A 21,988-nucleotide genomic window follows, 5' to 3' on the forward strand; every position below is an offset into this window, starting at 1 on the left:
GCACCCCCTGCGACCCTAATGATGATAAAACAGTTCAGAAAATGAATGATTGAATAAATGTATGTATGAATGAATTGTTGACCACCCTGCAAAAAATACAGCATATACACTGGTTTCTGTATTCACAAGATCAGTACTAAAAAAATCAACAAATCCAGCAATCTTCAGCTGTAGTTGTTCTGTGTTAGTACTGGTCTTGGATTCAGGGTGTCCCCTGCCTCTGGCCCAAAATCAGCTCGGATAGGCTCCAGCACCCCCTGCGACCTTAATGAGAATAAAGCGCTTCAGAAAATGAATGCTTGAATGAATGTATGAATGAATTGTTGACCACCCTGCTAAAACAAAATACAGCATATACACTGGTTTCTGCATTCACAAGATCAGTACTAAAAAAATCAACCAATTCAGCTGTATTTGTTCTGTGTTGGTACTGGTCTTACTGGTACAGAAACCAGCAGCATGTGCTGGCATTCTTGGCAGGGTGTTTGCTTTCAAGGTTCATGCAAATCATTTTGCTGTGGCCAATACTCACACACCCACCACAGGCACCCCCTCTCCACCTACTCCAAACCCTCCCTCCCTCCCTCCCTCCCTCCCTCCCTCGCCTCCCTTCCACACTTCCTCTCTCCCTCCCTCCCTCTTCCCCTCGTTGCGTCTCGGTCAGCCCGCAGCAGTCTCCTTCCCCGGCGAGCTTTCACTTCAGAGATGGCTGCGAAAGTGTGCAGATCGGTCCTCCTGTTGTCCCGAAGCGGTGGAGCAGCGACCGGCAGCCTCCCCGCACTCGTCGCTTCTTCTCCGCGGCACCAGCAGCACATAAGACCGGTAAGTCCCAGGACGTGTCCGGGAGAGAGAGAGAGAAATAGAGAGAGACAAGGGGGTGAGGGAGAGGAGGACGCGGAGCAACGGTCTGCCCGGAGCGAGGAGCACGGCGTCGGCCGGTTTGGGTTTGCTACGGAAGTAAAGCTAACTAGCCTCAAGGTTTCTCGTCATGCCATTGCCTTAAGATTGTGTAACATTATGAGTCAGGAAACGTTTCTCGATCTGGCGTCGCCTGCCAGAGTCGACCATATTTCCACGCAGAGTGGAACGGGGAGCTTTGACAAGGAGGCAATGCAGTTGTTTGGAGCGCCTGCTGGTGAAGACCATCATCTGGCGTTGCCCCGGCGGCTCACTACTAAACTCTTCATTTGCCATCATACCCTTCAACTTTGTTGTGTGTGTGTGTGTTTTTTTTTTTTTTTTGAACGTGTGGAAGTGTTGCCCGGTGATTTCTTCAAGGCTTTTTGAGAGTTTTCTGTAAATGTTGAGTTTGTATTTTAGAGATACTGAAGGAAACTGCAGCAATTTGGAGGATGGTGTGCTTGCTGCAGTAACACCAATGGCTGCACACATCCTGAAATGTCTCAGTTGGACTTGTGTGCCTTGGATAGTTATAAACATCAACACGGAGAGCGAACATGATAGTTCACAGTAACATTCACAGTATAGATGATGTCAGCCTGCCTGCTGGCTCTCCCCTCCCTGTGGGTGTTTCCCCATACATCTGGGACATCCATGTGTTTTCCTGCAGGCGGGTACAGATTTTTATGAAGCGGTTAGACTACAGCGCAGTACTTGCTTATCTTGTCTTATGCTGAAGCTCTGCTCAAAGCTTTTACAACCGCAATGCCCCAATGAGAGAGCAGCTCCCTAGCCTGGACTAAAGAATGAGGAAGTCCATGCAGTTCCTTTCACGCTCTGCCTTGTTTGCGTTGCATCTCTCAGCACAAATGTAGTAATCTGTGACTCCTCCCTTATACTACAATGTGCACTGGGACCTTATGGACTTCACCTTATGGATTTAATATCTTAATTCAACTTGAAAAGCAATTCACTTTTTTCCTCCATTGAAATGTATTGGCCGCCTGCTGGTGTGGAGCAGGGTTGCCCAACTCTGGTCTTCGAGGGCCCCTATCCAGTCTGTTTTCCATGTCTCCCCGCACCAACACACCCAAATCAAATAATCAGGATCGTTATCAAGCTTCTGGACAGCTTGCTGATCATTTGATCATTTGATTTAGCTATGGAAGATGAATGAAATGTATGGGCATGCAATTAATCTATTCCAGCCAACCTCCTAAATCTTGTAAATATTAAAAGACAGTATATAGTCTATCGATGCCTAAAGTTATACACACACTCAAGTACAATAATGTTTTGATGTAACTTAAAATAATGCGTTTAAGTTAATGATGTTAATGTCAGGAGCCTGGAGCCAATCAATTTTGCAAGTGATAGTATTTCTCCATGTCCCACATGAGTTTTTTCATTTTCTATTTGTATGTTTGACATATTGTCCCTTCAAATCAACTCAACAACAGCTCATACTAAGGATGTCTCAATATTGACTTTTTGATTTTCAATCTGATTTTTTTTAAAGATATATAACCAGTAAATGATACTCACTCAGAGTCACTGTTATGCATGTGAAATTTTAGTTTGTGTAAGTGGGACATTACAAAAAACATGCTTTTTGTTGTGGTTGCATGATTGCATCTTCCCATGTCTTCATAGCATAACAGCTTCAGGAACCTAAAGGCTTACGTTTAACCTCCTCCAGATTACTATTGAGTCTGCTGTCATATAAAATGCAGCTCCTGTAAAGAGTGTCCTGGGAGTGAAATCATTGCGGGTAAGTTGTCCTTGTAAAAAAATACATATGATAAATCACTTGGTGAATTGTGATAACATAACCCTGCATGGATTCAGTATTGAAATATACTGCACCAATAATAAACAGATATTATTTCAAACTTGGGTTCTCATAAATATACATAGTATATGTATATGTATATGTATATATATATATATATATATATATATATATATATATATATATATATATATATATATTTTTTTTTTTTTTTATTTTTTTATTTTTTGCAACCAACTCTTGTGTTCACTGAGTCTGAGCAGTTGGTCTTAGTCCTAGGGGTCACCAGCTCAAGCACCTCCCGGCTTCTAATCCAATTAATGTAGGCGTAAACTCATTTATCCGTGCTGCCTTCACTGACTTTGCTCTGAAGTTATCCAGATTAGTGTGATAAAAGACTGGTTGTCAACTGGGAAAAGTCATTTTGCTTAAGTGACTGACAAACATGCCATCAGCAGCTGGCACTTTACTGTGAGCTTGTCCTTGAAAGTGTGGTTGGTGTCTGAGGTATGATGTGTACATGTTGTTTTTGGAGTTAAAGCGTGTCATTCTTGTTTTAAAGAATGTTATATGGGACTAAATTGCTCTTTCACTTTGTTTAACTGAGGAGTGGAAATCCTGTTATTTCAGTTAGAAATGTTCTTGTACAGCATTGGCAAGGGACCATGATACATTTTTTTTTAAATTACAATGGAATCTTAAAATCCCCTAACCCTCAAAATCATACAATTTTAGAACTAAGCATCAGGTCCTAAAAACTTGTCTCAGAATGGAGATCGACTCATCAATGATTAATTTCAGGGTTGACTGAACCCCTGCCTTTCTTTTCTGACTCATTCTCAGTGTAATATGTCTCATCTGTTTTGCTCATGTCAATACATTTAACTGTTAATCCCTAAATATGCAGCATGGTTATTACTTTGCCCTCATGTGGTCATGCATGGTATTTATGTCGAATAAATATTTGTGTCTCTTGTTACGATGGGCGGATTACGACGGTTGAATTACGATGAATAAAATTATATTGGTATGCTGGTCAGGCAAACTATAAAAAAATGATATTTTGACAGCGCTAGTCTTCCACTGTAAAATCGATCTTATTTCTCCATTTTTATTATTGTTGCACATCCCGCCTTTGTTGTCCACATTTTCTCACTGTGACGTTTAAGGAACATGAATTGAAAGAAAATGCTTCTTTCGATAATATGACATTGATCTAAGTCATGTAGTATTTAATATTTTTGCATAATGTGATCAGGTAGTGATATGACTTACTGTACACAGTATGCAAAATTCATTTTTATAGATTTTCCACAATTCCATGTCACCTGATTCTGCTGGCACATCTGCAGAATCTTGACCCAGTTTAATAAAAGAAAGATGGAAAGGAAAGAATATTACAAACATTCCCATCACTATGGTGGTCTGCTTTCTCGGGTTTAGAGTAAAGTTTCCATAGTATGCTGCTTAGTCCAGATCAGGAAGTAGAGGGGTGGCAAACATTGTTGTACCAAATTACTTTTAGTAAAAGAAACTTGTGATTACTTGCTTCTATATTCTTTCTTTTTCTGACAAGCTTGCCAGTAGCTTTGTCTCCCAGCACAAAATACTCTTAGTAAAAGAAACTTGTGTTTACTTGCCTCTATGTTCTTACTTTTTCTGACAAGCTTGATGTGATGCGGTGTGTCACACCCTCACAAAAACAAAAAGTATTTTTTCTCACTTTTGAAATGACGGCCCCAGTGGCACTGCCTGTAACAGACATGCTGTCCACTGAGGTGTAGAAGACCAGACAGCATGGCCTGATATGAATTGTGTGCATGGGTTTTGGCAAGCTCTCTGCTCCCTAATTACCAGCGTTGCATTTGTTCAGCAAATATGCTTTTTCTATTTTTGACTCTTTTCATCTTGGCTGTTTCATTTGTTTTATATAATCCGATTTCTCACTGAATCAGTGAACCATTGAAGCTAGAAAAAGAGTATTAAAGAGTTTTAGAATGGGTTGTCATATCAACGTCGATTGTAAAGTATACAAGTACCAGTGTGGTTTGTATCGTGTATTAGTCACTCTGCTGTTTTAAATGTATTCATTTCAAATGTCTAACATGTTTGCTGTGTTATGTCGGTCAACATTCCAACCTTGCTGATATTGAACAAGAGGCAGTGCACACCCTAAATGGTCGCCAGACAATAGCTGGGCCCATACATTATAGACAAAGTACCATTCTAACTTGCCCTCCTACCCCAACTAGTATGTATGTTTCCTGATTGTGTGCTGTTTATCAATTTCCAGAGTACATTTTATGCAAAAATTTAAGATATGGCGCAGGCAAAAGGGGTGCGGTGAGGCCTTTGGCCGTTGTGTACCTATGAAAATAAATAGTTGTAAGTTGGACACTTGATATTCATCCTAAACGTCCTCGAGGGAAAAAGGTACATATTGAGCTTTGGGCTCCTCAATATCTTCAGTACACCGATTTCGTCTTAATTTCCATGGCTCTCTTAGTGGTGTATCTTAATGTCTTCCACTCATCAATTATATTGTGTTTGCATTATGGACCTTTTTTTTCATACTCAGCAGCCATGTCCCTGCAGGCCTGGATGGGTTCATTGATAGGCACGAATACTAATACAGAAAGTGTTCTTACTCTTTCTGCTGCCTCATCAGTACACACAGTGCAGTATTATTCATTCTTTAACTCCTTGTCAGGCGGAGGCTGCAGTGACTGCATGGCTGTCTGCCACTAAAATCTATTCTTCGTAGTGCAGAAGATACTGTGATCGGTCACGTCTTCGTTAGCATAGTGAAAGCGATTGCACCCTTGGCAAGCGCCTGGCGAACCTGAGCTTTTGACATAGACTAATTAGCTGCCCCGTGTTTATGGGTGGACCAGCGTGTCTCTATTGAAGTCTGCAAAGGACAATACACTCGGTATTGTAGTGATGAATGGACATACTGCTCGGTTACACTGCCTCCCGAGGGCAGCAGACTGCTGCTGTGTCTGCTGCCAGGGGAACAGGTAAGACTTCTGCTTAGAGATGAAGGTCATCACCTTCACTCACAGTATGGTTATCAAATTCAGATGAAGCTCATTATACTCTGATAGCAGTTCACATTTTCAAAACGCAATGCTCTGCTGTCAGTTCATGTTTTCTTATTCTTGGAATTGTGAAATTACTAAAAACCTGCGTGGAATGCTTAATTTGACTTTTTAGTGGATTTGTAAAACATTTGCTGTGTTGATTTATTCTATATGGTGACTGCATTACCACATATATATCCAAATTCTACTTTGTTTGCTTCCCACATCGATCACGTTGCTAGAGCTCTGCCCTCCAAAAACATGAAGACTGTCTAATTTATACAGCTAATTATGGATAGAAAAGGAAGGTCTAACCTCTCCTTCACCAAGTATCGATTTATTGTACCCTTGTTTTTGCAAGTTCACTGCCACAAATTAATGCAGGCAGCAAAATGATGCTGGCAGAATTGAACATCTGGAACTGGGATGAGCCTAAATGGTTATTCTTGGTCTTTTGTGATTATGGGACAGATACTTAGTGTAAATGAGTAATCACAGATTTTTTATATAAATGGTGGAAAAATGTACTAAATACATATAATAATACATTTTTAATACCAACCAGAGACACTGTCACAACTTTGTAAAGTTGAACATCACCCGCCTAACTCCTGTGATAAAACCAACACAGAGTACAGATCATAGTCTTATTTGGAATATGTTTGTGTGTCTGTAGCAGTATTTGCCATCTCACCATGATCTAAAATATCTTCCTCAAAATTGTTTTTTCAAAATTTTAATCAAAGCTTAGTTATTTTTTGGTCCTATTAAATGCTTCACTCATGGTTGGTTTTTATTACACTTTTTATTTCCCTATTTCACTTTATTTTCCCCAAATCTGTTGTGGAAGCAAGTCCAGCATTTCCTCAGTTGCCAGTGAAACATCTGAACTGAACATTATTAGAATGCATTTAGTCATGTTTAAATGTAGTATATTCAAACAATATAAATGAAAGTGTAATCAGATTATTGTGCATTGACCATTTTTAGATCATGATGTATCTGTGTGCATATACCAGGGTGTTATCCCACTATTTCAGTGCATTATAAACATTATGATGTATTTGGGGCGGCCCGGCGGATGAGTGGTAGCACGTCAGCCTCACAGTTCTTGGGTTCGATCCCAGGTCGGTCCTTCTGTGTGGAGTTTACATGTTCTTCCCAGGCGTGTGTGGGTTTTCTCCGGGTACTCCGGTGTCCTCTCACATTTCAAAAACATGCATGGTAGGCTGTTTGGACACTAAATTGCCCCTACGTATGAGTGTGAGCGTGAATGGTTGTCGTCTCCTCGTGCCCTCTGATTGGCTGGCCACAGATTCAGGGTCTCCCCTGCCTCGTGCCCGAAGTCCGCTGGGCTAGACTCCAGCACCCCCCGTGACCTTGTGAGGATAAGCGGTTCAGAAAATGAATAATGTGTTTGAAACAGGCATATAAATATTTACAACAGTGCCAATAAGAGACACAATCTTATCAGCGCGGGACAGAAAGAGAAGACACATCAACAATTGATTGGCATCAGGAGGAAAACTCATCGGGCTCACAGTGCACTGCTTCTCAATTAGTTGCTGAAAAGCACATTAAAATCCTGTTAAAGACAGGATTCCCACACCGGTAAGATCACCTCTTTTATGGTACCAGCACGATAGGAATTAGAATCCTGCATCGTAACAACCTGGAAAGTCAGTTTCAAACACCAGTTGTGTAGATGGACACTCCATGCAACTTTAATGTTAAAGCTTTTTTCTTTTCTTTTCCGTCCTGACACATTGAATCAGACAACAAACTACAAAAAATGATGGAGTACTTGTCTGGTATGCTTTTTCAAGAGGACGTTCTTTTTTTGAGGCATTCTGATGGCAGGAATATTGCTCCACAAGGAAGTGCTTGTGGAGCAAGCAATAAATATGTCGTAAAAGCCCCATAGAAATTTGGAAGTGTAATGATCTAATTGTTATCATTTGAGAGATGAGAGATGAGAAAATGACACACTGGAGACAAACGTGAACGGTATTTAACATATATACATGTTTTTATGGTTCACTATCAAATAGGGACTTGTGCAAATAAGGTTAATGGTTCTGTCTTTTATACTACTACATGGTATGGGTCACTTTTGCTCCACTTGCTTTGGTCTGGAACATTCAGTTTTTCACTCAAAAATATTCAGGAAACAGAAAGAAATCGCGTTGCTTTGTTTGAAATGAAATAAGCTAACAGACAACCCTGTTTGCCCAAATACCGTGCTTTTCCACATGAAAATTCAGTCATACAGTTTTTAGTATTGTTGATGCTCAGCAGTTAAAGTGGCGTAATTGTACCCCACACTGTTCGTTTCGGTTGCTGTCACAAACAGCCTCCATTGTTTTTGTCTAGTTCATTTAAACATACAGTAAGATCAGGTGTCTCCTTCAATGCCTACAAGACGGATAGGGCTTCTCTCCTTTTAACCACTCTCCATGGAGACTTTCCCCACTGGGTAAGACCTAGTGGTGTTATGTTGCCATGTAAATAAGGGCTTTGTTGGTCTCAGTTAAACTGGATGAATGTGACATTGCTCTTGTGTTGAGGACATCACGGGTAATGGGAGTGCTTGTTAGTTTCCACTTGAGAAGGTTCTTTCTCTACAGTGGCTTAGAAACTCACGTTGCGAAGCACGCTGCTGTCTGTTGGCGGTTTCCTTTTTGTCCGGCCAGCTATTTACGCTAAGCGATTGGCACGTTAGTTGCAGCCTTCACGTGGAAGCTTTATTACTACTGTTCAATTGTGCCCAAGGCGATTAAATGAGCATGGAAATTCAACACGCCTATTAAATTGGAATTTAAGCAGATGATAATGAAATAGTTATTAATCCCAATTGTTGGAAATCAAAACAACCGACTCCAGCTAAAATTGCATTAGAGCTTTTTTTTTTTTTAATGCTTTCTCACATTTGAAAATACGGAGGTTAGATTAATTGAAGATTTTAACCTCATGTATTTGTTTGCCTGTGTGTGGTTCTGCAATTGTGATCTGGGTCAGATGTAAACTCCAGCTTGTCCCACTACCTTGAAAAGAAGATGCAGTAAAAAGTGAATAAATTAATTGATTATTATAGCAACCATGCATAAAAATACACATTTGGTGATCTATTTTTTTATTTTTTTTACTGTCAGACCTATGTGCATTATCTCCCTAGCATTACATTTCTAACTGTTTCCACCGGTTTAAACACGTTTGTAAAGATTTCTTTGTATTTGCTGGAGTTATTTTGTGAACAATCTCATTAGAGTGGTAGAAGTCAAGCACTGACTGAGCTTTAACTGCGACAAGTTGGTCTCTGAGCACATAAAATCAGTCGATGAGGCCCAGGGAACCACACTTTCATCACCTGGCTTGTTTACACTGTAATTAAACATACTGGAGTATTGCCATGGAAGACAGACACAGGAGATTAACTTGGCATGAAGATAATAAGGATGCACACATCTTTTCAGCAGACTTCCCTTCCATTGAAGGAAAACCATTTAAAGTGTAGCGTCTTAGTGGCTAATTGGCTTCTGCTCAGTCTCCATGTCTACTAGCCTACTGGTTTTAAACCAATGTGCAGATTGAGCTCCTTTTTTGAATGCCTATTATATTAGAAAGTGGAATATCTGATATATAGTATGCAAAATATGCATGCTATTTTAGATATGGCAGTTCATTAAGTAAATGCAAACTAAGTTTTTCTTTTAATTTTGTTGTAAAATTATGACGCAAATTTGAAGAAATATTTTAAATATCTATTAAACTAAAAGCATTATCAGCTGTTGGCCTTGTTAACTCAAATGTATGTGATTTCTGAATGACTTGTCTTCCAACCTTGCCATAAAGTGTCCTATACCTATTTGGACTAAAATGTTCTCTCTTGTGTCACATGAAAGTCAGGTGGGTATAACGGGATGATAGGTGATGGATACAATCTTATCTCAACTGAAAGGCACCTCCAGGAGGCTGGGCTGTAACAGGATTGCTTATGTAAATAGTCCTGCAACTGTAATCCATTGTTGATCAGGCATCAAACTTGAAGATGATATGTTCCAGATTTGTATATTGTTTACCATTTTGATTTAAAAAAAAAACTGATCTTTGGGTGTAACTGTTCAAATAGAGCTAAATCGCTCTAACGTGTGCTAGCAACAAACTTTATTTGTTCAGAATTTTGGTCTTTCGAAGTACTTGCTTAAAGTGTGCTTAGTTAATATTTTTTATTTTATTTTATTTTTTTTAAATGTGTTTCAACATCAATACATTAGAATATAGTTAGTGTTAGACCAAATCTTATTATTTGGTCTATTTCAGGTTGTAAATTGAATTATATGGTTTTAGTCCTCGTTTGATTCTATATTTTAAAAATATCCACCAACAAAAAGTGTTGAAAGTGGCTTGTTTCCCTCTGAATATTACATTTTTATTGCTTAACAAAGAATTTTTTGTTCCTGAAAAGTAATCACTCGCTTGTGCTGAGGTGAATAGATCATGGTGGCACCCATTACGTTCTGTTCTCTGGCGGGTGCACTCATTTAAATATAATGCAAAAATTCATTACTTTCATAAAATAGAAAAACATTACTGTAATAAAGCCCCCAAAAAATATCACATGTTTTTTTTCCAATAACTCTTCACATAAAATAACAAAACTGTAAATTAAGCATAGACACTGAATGCTTCTGGTAACTAAACATCCCGCATTATTTTAGTTCATGTCCTTTTAAGCTAGGTCCTTCTTCTGGAGTGGCTTAAAAAGCTAAGACAAATGCATAAAATACACAATTGTGTGTATATCTATATATGTGAAAGTTTCTTTGAGTGAGTTGACTCAGGTCTTGAATGTCATGCTCAAGATCTAGTGTCACTAAATGCTTTTTTAACAATTTAGTGTAAGAATTCTACTTGGAGTTCTTTATTAGAAGTTTCCTTGTGTGTGTGTGCATATCCCTCTCATGTCTTCCACCAGCTTCATCCCCAGAAACCTGTCACACTTCATATATACATTGAACCCGCTTTTTTCAAACGCTTGTCATTGTTTCCCTTGTTTAGTCTTTGATTTGTAGCATACTTGTGAGGAGAAAGACAAACAGCATGCAGTGTTGCAGAAATGTTTCAAGTTTCACTACAGTGTTACTCATGCTTTCTCAGCTAACCAGTCATTCAGTAGCCTATAAATAGTATAAAGGAGATGTTGGAGGACACGTTGCTAGAGAATTGCCATGGAGACAGTGTTTAGTTTTGGCTTTATGGTCGTGCAAATAGGGCAGATTTCTGTGTTTCCTTTGTTCTTAAAAAGGCTGTAGAAAAAGAATAATTTGATGATGTAGTCTTGTGGTTCTGAAGCTAAATCGAAGTCAACTCTGAAAAATATAGTGATGTCATTTTGGGTATTTGCATAAAATTTTAAGCGAATTATTACCCCAGGAGATTGTGTGTTTGGCTTGATGTGACGCACAATTTAAAAAAAAAATCCCCCCAAAATCTGAAGTCCCATTTCTATGGTCGTTTTGGTCCTCATAATGCACAATTTTTTTATTCCATTTCAAAATGTTGCTCCGTAGTAGGGTCATTTTTTGGCTTAACGCAACTGGTTTGTCTAGAATCAAACGTTTTTGTAAACCAAATACCATGACAAATTAAAATAGCATTGTGTTCCATTGGAGGTGTGAAGGCTCTATTTATGGACATGGAAAAACTCTGACGTTATTTGTGGATTAAGTAGGTCATCTATGCTCAGAGAATTGAAACCACCTTTTATAATCATGTAGAGTCTTAAAAAAAAAATTTCTCCAACAATAAAAAATAAATGTTGATCATTTAGTGACAACAGCTATCTTATTTAATTGTAGAAAATTCATACTTTTGATTGAAACAAATCAGTGTATTTAAAATACACTCTGAACTTGCACTGCTTGAGCACTTACCAGTTTTGATCTTTAGGGGGTAACACTAGGGATAACCCAACCTGCACATGAACTTGATAGATGCTGCACAAAGAAATGGAAGGATTAAACAGATGGGTGTGGTTGGAGAATTCCAACAACATTTCATTTTTTTTTTCTTTGTCAGCCTGAGGCTATGCTTGCCCTGCGTGCCAAGAAGGTATTTGGTAAATAGTGCCGCCCCATTAAGCTTGATTTAAAAAAAGAAAAGAAAAGAAAAGGTTAATTTGATATTTCTGACATTGTTGTGAGCTTTTCACATTGTTGTGCTGCTGTTGCAGTGATAGTGTCATTTTCTGTTCTACTTTATAGAGATTGTCTATTTCATCATCCCTTTACTCTTGCACCACACGTAATTCACATTTCTTTTTCAACATACTTGTCCACCCTAGATGTGAGACAAGTGATTATCGGCGCCATGCTGTAGATTCTTTCGTTTCCTCTGCTGAGCCGGTGCCTATTGTTTGACTGTTATCTGTAATCTCAATTATAAATTGTATGCAAGACTTTTCTGTTTTTATCATTTTTACAATGAGCATGATGGATTTATTGTCAACATATATGGTCATTGAGACAGACAGTACGTTTATTGAATTTGAACTTGAGTAGATAAGTCTCCTGAATTGAATCTTGTCCTGAGGCGAGCCACCCAACATGGTATGTCAGTTCAGTAGAGAAAAAGCCATAAAATGAGATTGATGAAGTGAACGTCAGTTAAAAGCACCGACTCGTCGTATCAAACATGCAGCCATATGAAAACCCCTTGGAGCAGGTGGCTAACACATCTAACGACTATTTTTTACACACAATTTTCTTTATTTGTAACACTATTGAAGATTTAAAAATGTTTTTTTAAAGGCATCGTTTTAACAGAGGAATTCCCATTCAAATAATGAGCAAAGGTTACATAGATGTGTAAAATTAAAGCCACTTAGATTCGGGGATTGTTAAAAGCTGCTTATACAGTATGCACTGTCTCTCCTAGTTGTTTAAATGACCTTGGCGATGCACTGTAGCGGAATCGGTAGGTAGTTGATGTTGAGGATGAGTGCTTTGTAAAGACACTCACAGCAGACATGCATGAAGATAGAATTTTCCCCTCCACAGCCTTTCCTCATCTTTCTTATGCTATTTCACTCGCTTCCTCCCCCTCACATCCACACTTCTGCTCTCTGTACTGCTGATCGTCATCTTAATCCCAGCAGCCAAAGGGGTGCGTTTGGGCCTTTTATATGAAATTAAAACAATTACACATTCAGTGCAGTGTTTTTAGGTGTCCTTGAGGTATTTTTTCAAATTGCAATTTTTCCTGTCTTCATTTTTAGGTGATTCTTACCTACAAGCCCTTTGGAGCTCCATTTAACATCAACGCTGAGGAGCATGGGTTTCAATTGTGTAATAAACCTGGAGGAGTTTGTTATTTTGGGGTTAATCGACCTTTCCAACTTTATGATGATCCTGATATTTTAGGTTTATTGCGACTACAGCATGAGACGTGCATTACAATGTTAGTCAATGGTTAAAGGACAGTTTCCGTCTGTTTCTAGAATGCACATTTTATTCTCCACATAGCTGGAATAAAGCCTCTGTAGTTGACGTCTTTTATTATGAATGAGGGCTGTTTATAGCGTGCCCATTCATCAGCACTTTAGTGAGTGATGCTAAGATGACAGCATCCTCCTTCCTGTTCACCCGCCTTTCTATGACCCTCATTTTTTGCGTATGCATGAAAGTCGTTATTGCATCACACATTGCGCGGGGGTGAGTGTCTCTATGCTCGCTGAGCGCCAACTTGTGAAGCAAGATACTGATGATGATGCCACCATCTCTCCTTCTGTCTGCTTAATATTGCTCTCACATCTTTCTAGTGATTCTTTCTTTTTCCACCAAGCTTTGTACTATTTGTAGATAACCACAAAGATAAGATTTTTGGTGTATTTCTACAATAATCATGTGGCTCATGCCTCAATTAATTTAGATGTTAATTGTACAATTGAATAAATAGCCACTAACCCCAAAGACTAAAATGTCCTTTTTTTCATCTCAGGAAAATAAATGATTTAAACTACTTGATTTGTGTACTGCAATCTAAAACATAATAACTCTCTACTACGATACAGTATAAAGCAAAGAAGGCATTGGACCTGTAAAGTTGATTTTTACAGGGCGACTTTATGTATGCACTGCTATATGTAGGTAAGAGCAAAAGTTACGGATTGGAAAAAAAACTGAAAGGATGATTCAAGAGAGAATCTGAATGAAGAAATGTCTGCATGTGCAAAAATGGGCACATTTGATTCCACTCAAAAACTGATTTACCTACTGGTCATAACCATGAGTGCATTTGCAAATTGCAGAGCAGTTATTTTGCGGCTTTGTGAGAGGAGGAGGGCTGTAAAACATACCGGATGCAATTTTTAAATCCCAAGATTTTGCAAAGCTGGTATTCATTATCTGATTAAATAATCACTCCTGAAAACTGAGGAAAATGCTCCATGTTTCCTGTCTCATTTAAAGGTTGCAATGCATTTAATTAGATGACCAACATGACAGATCAGCTCTTTGTCCTCCTGAAACCAAGTGGCTTTTTTGCTGTGTTGGCTTTACAACATAACAGCAAGTAGAATAAAGTAGCTGTTGTATACATGAGAACTTTTGCCTGCTCTCTGCAAAAGTAAATAACCACTTGCTTTTTTGAAAATTGAATGATTTAGCAATTCCTTTGAATTTAGTTTGAGACCTGCACTCAGTACTTTTGAGCACAATGTTTCTTTTTCTTGAGTTCTTGCTTGACATCACTGAACTTCCAGGGAGGCCCTAAGTGGATACATTTTTCCCCCGTCTTTCACTGTCCCGGAGTCCCTCAGCAGTAGCCCGCCGACTTAACTCTGCATGGTTAGCCACTGGTTTTACCAGATGGGCTTAATGTGTCGGGAATGTCATTTTAGTCGTCTGCTCCTCATTCTCTTCCCCGTGGCTAGTGATTACCTTTCGCCTGCCCACTCTTACCCTCCACCATCTTTCCCCATTTCCAGCACGCTGTTTGCTTTTCCGTTACAATTGTAGAGATGGTGAACGAGCAATTGAAGGAACTGAAAGATAAGAGAATGAGAGATTGTCAGATAAGAGAGTAGAAGATTTATTGCACAGTTAATATTTCCGCATTGTCCCAAAGAACCAAATTGGGACAAATGCTGAAACATGACGACTCAGAGTAGATGCAACTCAGATGAAACATTGAATCTTCAATTTGACTTTCCACTTCAGGAAGAAAAAAATAAACCTTTTTTGTTGTGTTCTCCCACGAAAGGAGACGTTTTATTGTGTCTTTTGCTGATTCTCTCCTATCAGACGATTCATATGTGTTATGTGCGTGTCGGTTGCAATAGGATTCTACTTGGTCTGTTGGAGAGCAGCTATCTAGAGAGAACAGCTGCTATCTTTTTTGACAATCAAATAACCAGAAATAGATTGGGCCTCCCCTCCTTGGCCAACAGGCCTCATGGTCCAGATAGGTCACAGTGGATAGACTCCACACACTTCATGTATTATATACTCCTCTGCTAAAGAAAGCTGTCACAGTTCAATGTCTGGAAACATGCTAAATTTTTTAATCCCTTAGTGAGTCTTTCATTCCTTGCTCACTCCGTATAAAGCAGTCTCTGATCCCAACACATATCGCAAAATGAAAATGACATGACAAATGTGAAAACAATGCCCATCTAATAGTGATGTTTTTACTGGTAATGCTTTGTTTGTCTCTTTTTTGATTGTTAACTTTGAGACATTTTGTAAAAGTTCCCTTATTGCACTGGACGGCTTGAAATATACATGAGCCCATTCTTTTGAACACACTTGAAAACACTTGGGAGTTTGGGACCTGTTCTTAGACAATTTTTGTGATCACTGGACTCTTGACGGCACGCCCTGAGAAAGGGTTGATTCAGTATGCCTGACCTAAAGTAGATAAGCAAGAGGCAATAATCATGCAGCAACACTCGAGCATCGTACCAAGGTTCAATGCTTATCTTAATGGCGAGCTTTAGTGCAATGTCCAGTTTGGAAATACGGATCTATGCATAGGATTGCTTAATCTGAGAAGTTTAGTTTGAAATCCCCACTAACCTATATGTGATTTAAAAAAAAAAACTTTCCTTGACCATCTACCTAACAGTCCTTGCTTCCAGTCACAGAGAAAGCAAACATTTATATATTACTATTCTTCCCAGTGTTACAGTATCCTTGGTATTAAGCTGTTGAATATATGAAAGACTTCCTAGCAATATAAATACAGTAAGGTTTTGCTTTGTGGCATGGTGTTCTGACGTCTTTCGTATTAATGTTCCCTTATTCTTTGTTTAAAAGTTCTGTAACACTACTTTATCGAGGCTGAATGTTATCATAAAAATGGCTAACACAGATGATATGATCTGTACCAGCAGCAGCTCCAGTTTATGATTAAGCATAATATGTACATTGAGTGTCATTTTGAACTACTGTAGCTTGGACCTAAAATTCATGAATATTCTTTGACATATGCAAAAAAAATATGGTGGATTAGCTTGCATTAAAGTCATTGCCATGGCAACTCTATTTCCTGCTTTAATAGTATTGTCATTGTTAAGTAAATGGTATTCCATGCTATTGCTGCCTTAAGTAGACTGACTGTTTGTGCGGGAATAAGAATGCACACATACACATGAATGTACTGGTTGTATTTGATAACATCTTGTACAGACGTTTGCAACCACATGGTGTATTTAAATTTCACCAAACATTAAATGTTGTACTCTGCGATGAGAAAGGGAAGCCAAAGAGCATCTGCTTTCACGCTTCATTATTTTAATCCTCTTTAAGGAAGCTACTCTAAACCCTGCTGGTGCTTCACTATACTAAAACTCGGTCATTCTATTTCCTTTCAGGACTGGTGATGGTGTTCCCCAACCTATTTATTCCTTTTTTTCTTGTTTTTTCTCACGCAGGAGGTACTGTCTGCGCCATTCACTCGCCAGACTGTCAGGAGAGCACATGGCCTCAGGCCAGCAACTCAATCAACACTCTTCACTCAACCTCCCACTGCCCTGTCTTCACAGGTTAGTGGCCTTCTTTACATGTGGGTTGAATATCCAGAATTGGTTATACTAGAATTCACATATTATTGACATTACCAATCCAAGTATGAGCCATTTAAGTAAACTGTTTTGGTATGTGCAAAAGGGCTCATTAGCGGTTTCAGTACTATACATTAACTGAATTTTAGATTTTCTACCCGCTACACCCAAAACATCTTTTTTGAAATGTGTCTCTCTTGACAACTAATTAATAGTTGTTTTCTATAATCTTCAGTTTAGAAATCGTTAGTATGCAAGTCACCCAAGCTCTTTGATTAAGCTCATTAACAGTGGAAATGTATTCATGGAGTTCAAAGCAAAACACTCCATCGGGGTGTCATTGTGCTACTTAGCTGTTGAAGATCTAAAGCAGCCTGTGCAGTTAGTTATGTGAGGCCAGATTTATGTGAAGAAAATCTTGATATAGGTTTGACAAGAGTGTACACTAGGGCAAATCAGGAATGCAATTTATACAGCATTACGAGTGCATAAACATGTTTGGAGCTATGCAAATAGTCTTTACTGAAAGCGACAGTGACCATTATAAAAATATCATTTTTGACGGGATAATTGCTTTGAAGAATATTTTCACAAATCTAGTATAATAGATATATAGACTGTACAAATTTGTACGTACTCTCTGGCCCAAAAAGCAGATTCTACATATAGAGCAAAGCAATTAATGAGTCTTTCCTTGGGTAACTAGTAACTAGTAACTACAGCACTTTATAGTCATTGACATGACAAGTAGGCTTTTTGTGTTGTGGTAATGACGACATGGCCTATGTCCGATTATTATTATTGAAGCCTACTTGTAAATTGTTGGCAGTGTTTTAATTCACCTTGTTAACAGTATTTAGAAGTTGATTTTTAGTAACTACAGTACTTTATAGTCATTGAAGCCTACTTATAAATTTTTGTCAGTCTTTTAATTCACCTTGTTAACAGTATGTCAAGTTGATTTTTTTCTCTATATAAGGTGAGGATTGCCATCTGAAAAAAGGGACAATAGTTCATTTTTGTATGTGAAAAGTGATTTTTTAATTGTTTCAATCAAACCTGAATTAGGTGCGTATCTGAGTTATATTACACATGGAGAAAACATTATCAGCAATGAATTTTAATACAAAAAATGAGAATAAAATAAATGTTTAATATTAACCTGAAATAATTTGTGGTTTATAGAGCAAGGCTGTGTCTCCATAATTAGATATATCACATAGGAATGATGAGAATTTAAACCCAACAATTATGACACTTTGGTTCAACTATGAGCATACCTGTTTTTCGTGGTGTTGTAGTCTTTAACATCCTTGACTCCAATGCTGCTTCTAAATTGCTTTGTTTCCCATTTGATTTTATCAACACTATTATTCTTCTGTTATATCTGTTTTCCAGCTTTGTACACTGTCAGTTTGTCTTTTTATCTCAACTTGCCTGTTAAGATCACAACTCTTTACATCTGGTCACCATTGCTTATATCCAGGGATGCAGACACATGATGTTCTTAAAAGCACCTCAAGGTCAAGAGAGCTCTTTTTTCCTCCAAGATAAGACCTTTATCCACACTCCAGTTTGTATTGGACGGAAATTTAATGAGAACATGTTATTTGTTTCTTTAGTGTTTACAGTTCCCGATCTGGATAGTGTGTTAGCCAGGTACCTCTTACAGTGCCGTCATGTGTGTGTGTGTGTCTGTGTGTGCGCGCTTATTTGCTCAGGGTCAGTGAGAAAATGTCTAATGTGCTTTTGTTTGTGTTGGTGAATGTGGATTTTGTGTCATAATCTTATCAAATGGAGAAGGTAGGGAGGGATGGGCCATCAGCCTGTGTTTACATTTGATTTTATTGTGCATTATGGATGGTCAGACTTTGTGTTCTTTTTTGTCCACTGCTGTGCAAGAAAAATCTCGGAGCTGTAGTTATGAGGGGCCTCTTAAAAAACAGAATATGGGTGGAAATAATGTGGTTTTGAACACGTTAGGATGACATTAGTGAGGAAAAAGCGTGCTGTTATTGCGGGTTGACTATAACATACATTATCCTGAAAAAATACCACCGCCTCAATGTTTTTTAAATCATATTGTTCAAGATCTTTCAGTGTTTGGATTACATTAGGTTTTAATTTTTAAAAAAGAAAAGTAAGTTCATGAAATAGCATTTTTTTTTTTTAACTTTGACCATAGTTGACATCAATTTGTGATACCACAAACTATTTGAAATTAAATAAACAGTCTAGTAGCAACTAGACTCTGCCAACATTAAATTTAATTGAATCAGGATCTAGTCCAACTTATCAACTCCTCACTGAGCAATTATTCAAAAAATACACAAAGTAACAAATTATTTCAAAAGACCTTTTGATGAAACCCAGAAAGACACACTTGCAGTGTTTTGTGAAATTGCCAACTTTTGGCTTGGCATGTTGATCCCTAAATTTTGAATTGTTAGAGGTAAGTGTGCACAGTGATAGTTTTAAATTGCTGTCTGAATATAAACACCCCGTGACCCTAATGAGGATAAAGCGGTTCAGAAAATGAGATGAGATGAGATATAAACACACAAGGAGATGAAACATAGCATCCACAGGGATGAGACAAAGAAGGTTCATTTGGGAGTATTTGACTTGCCAGATATTACTGGTGGACAGTGGAGGAATCAGCAAAGCTGAAATATCATACATCATCCTGGATGAAGGTCAGTTCACCTTGCTATCCTAATTTCTAGCTAGGCCTCTTACACCAGCTGTATTGTATTTTTTTTATACCTTTTTTATTTTCTGTGTTTCTTTTTCCCCATTCAATCAATCATGCTCCTCCTCCATCACTTCATTACTGCAGCATCGGCACTTATCTTCCCCTCGGGTAAAACTGAGCCTTCAGATCCATCCAAAGGTTGCTGCTTGGCATGCATCAATTTCACTGCAGCCTTCCCATGAGAATCAAACTATAAGTTGTCCAATTTTTAAAAATAAATGTAGACAGCTCTGAACTGTTAGCATTTTTTTTGAATTTCCGGATATTAAACCCACCAAATTGCTAGGAGTTTCATTTTTTTAATTTCAGTATATAGGATACCTTGATTCGAAAATTCACATCTTTGACTAATTTCTTATGTGGATGGATTGCAATGAAAAAGTTTTGTCTTGTTGTCATTTTTTCGTAGTTCCAGCAGTAAATACGCTACGCATCATAAATCAAGTTATGAGGGCAAATCTGCGCACAAAGCTCTTGAACAAGGTGTTCTTTAATCCATGTTTTGCACTTGCTTTGGAATTGGTTCTTCTGATTGTTTCGAAGATATACTACTAGTTTACGGAAATGCACAACCTCTGTCATCGTTCAATGTGTGAAGAAGTTGGGGAATTAATGGCTCGACGATTTTCCTCTGCAAAGCTGTGGGCTATGAAGTTACTCAGAATTTGTTGTTGTTAAGTAGACATTCCATTACGTAACCTTGTCTACCCATTTTATTTTCATACTTATTGTATGGATTTCTACTCCTACTGCAGTGCCTCAAAATTTTACCTTGGCATTAGTTTTAGTTTGCCATAAACTGATAAGACAAAAGGTCAACTTTTTGGTCCTGTGCGGTCAACATCTCAATGTATTCTTTTATTATTTGAGACTTTGACATGTAATAGCAATTGAGCACCGTTAGCTTTTGATAAACATTCATTAAAATGTATTCGTTTTTTTCAATTTTTACTTTCATAATTCCACAGTAAAATCTGTTCAACTTTAATTACCTAAATTAAAAATATATTAGGTAAGGAAAGGTGTTCTACTGTTGAAGCAGAACAGCCAATACATGTTATTAATTTCAAATGGCATTTCTCATCTAGCAAATTAAATATCTAAATGCTCACAATAAATCATATAGGTTATTGCTAAACTGCTCCTTGACTATAGTGCTATATTATTATTATATTTTTTATCATTTCGTTTTAAATTAAATTGATTATTCCATCATGTCACACAGATCACTAACGCTTAACGACTTAGAAAGCCTACAGTGGCCTGTAAATTTGAGATGACATTACATTGTCTAATGATGACATTGATTGACCTGTGTATTTTGTGTGTTTACTTATGCGTGTGGACACACGCATGTGTATCTTGTTTTAGTAATTTAGTGGATATTTGCTGTTGCTATTGGGAACAAGACACCACAAATTCCACACGCGTTCTTTTAACCTTCAAAATATAAGTTTAAAATAACTTTAAATCCAGATCCCTGCATTTTCAGAAATGGAAAAATAAAATCCTCTTTATCTTGTCTTCTAAGCTTGAAGCAGACAGCCCGCTTAAAATTTCTTGTCATCGCGCCTGATATACTGAAGGCTAATGGCTATCAGTTGTAGCTGTCACATAAAAGGTTTCGTGTAGTACACTGTAGCAATGTAATGTGTTAAGCAATGTAAAATTGTATTTTTCCTGTATTCATCTCATTGTGCAATCACTCATTTATTTATTCATTCATTTGCCATACCACTTATCTTCACAAGGGTCACAGGAGGTGCTGGAGCCTATCTCCGCCAACTATGGGCACCAGGTGGGGGACACCCTGAATTGGTGTGCTAGCCAATCGCGGCGCACAAGGAGACGGCCAACCATTCGCGCTCCCACTTACACCTAGGGCAATTTACAGATCTCAACCAGCCTACTCTACATGTTTTTGGGATGCAGGAGGAAACCGAAGTACCCAGAGAAAACCCATGCAAACCCAGGCAGAACATGCAAATTTCACACAGGAAGATCCAGACATGAGATCGAACCCTCGATCTCAGAACTGTGAGGCTCACGTGCTAACCACTCGCCTACCGGGCCACCTCATTCTTTATTTAATACAAATTGCATCAAATATTTGTAGGCAATACAGGTCCACCTCTTAACTCAAATAGACTCAACAAAAAGTGGGCCAGCATCTCTAAATCTATAATTCTCGCCACCTCCAGGGCTTAGGGAATGGATGTAGCAGTCAAATAAGCAGACAGTCCAATTTTCAGATGGCAAAGAGTCCCAGGCAGTATCTCATTGTGTTGTGCATTGTGTGTGTGTGTTTGTGAGCTTGACGTGCTGGGTCCAGCTTCGACAGCTCTGGGAGGGATGACAAACACAGTGCACAGACCACACAAGAGGTTGAGGCAGGG

The 21,988-nt window shown here is 38.3% G+C and overlaps 1 protein-coding gene across 1 annotated transcript in view; it reads left to right on the forward strand.

Annotated features, from left to right (window-relative positions):
* The first annotated feature begins 614 nt into the window (after nucleotides 1-614).
* Nucleotides 615-21,988, forward strand: part of mcu (mitochondrial calcium uniporter) — a 39,270-nt gene continuing 17,896 nt past the window's right edge. The window contains exons 1-2 of the mRNA XM_077613568.1: nucleotides 615-822; nucleotides 16,709-16,819. Coding sequence (XP_077469694.1) covers nucleotides 706-822; nucleotides 16,709-16,819 — 228 coding nt within the window. The 5' untranslated portion in view covers nucleotides 615-705. The remainder of the gene's footprint in view (nucleotides 823-16,708; nucleotides 16,820-21,988) is intronic.

The sequence above is a fragment of the Stigmatopora argus genome, chromosome 11 (assembly GCF_051989625.1).
Source record: "Stigmatopora argus isolate UIUO_Sarg chromosome 11, RoL_Sarg_1.0, whole genome shotgun sequence".
In the NCBI taxonomy this organism is placed as follows: Eukaryota; Metazoa; Chordata; class Actinopteri; order Syngnathiformes; family Syngnathidae; genus Stigmatopora; species Stigmatopora argus.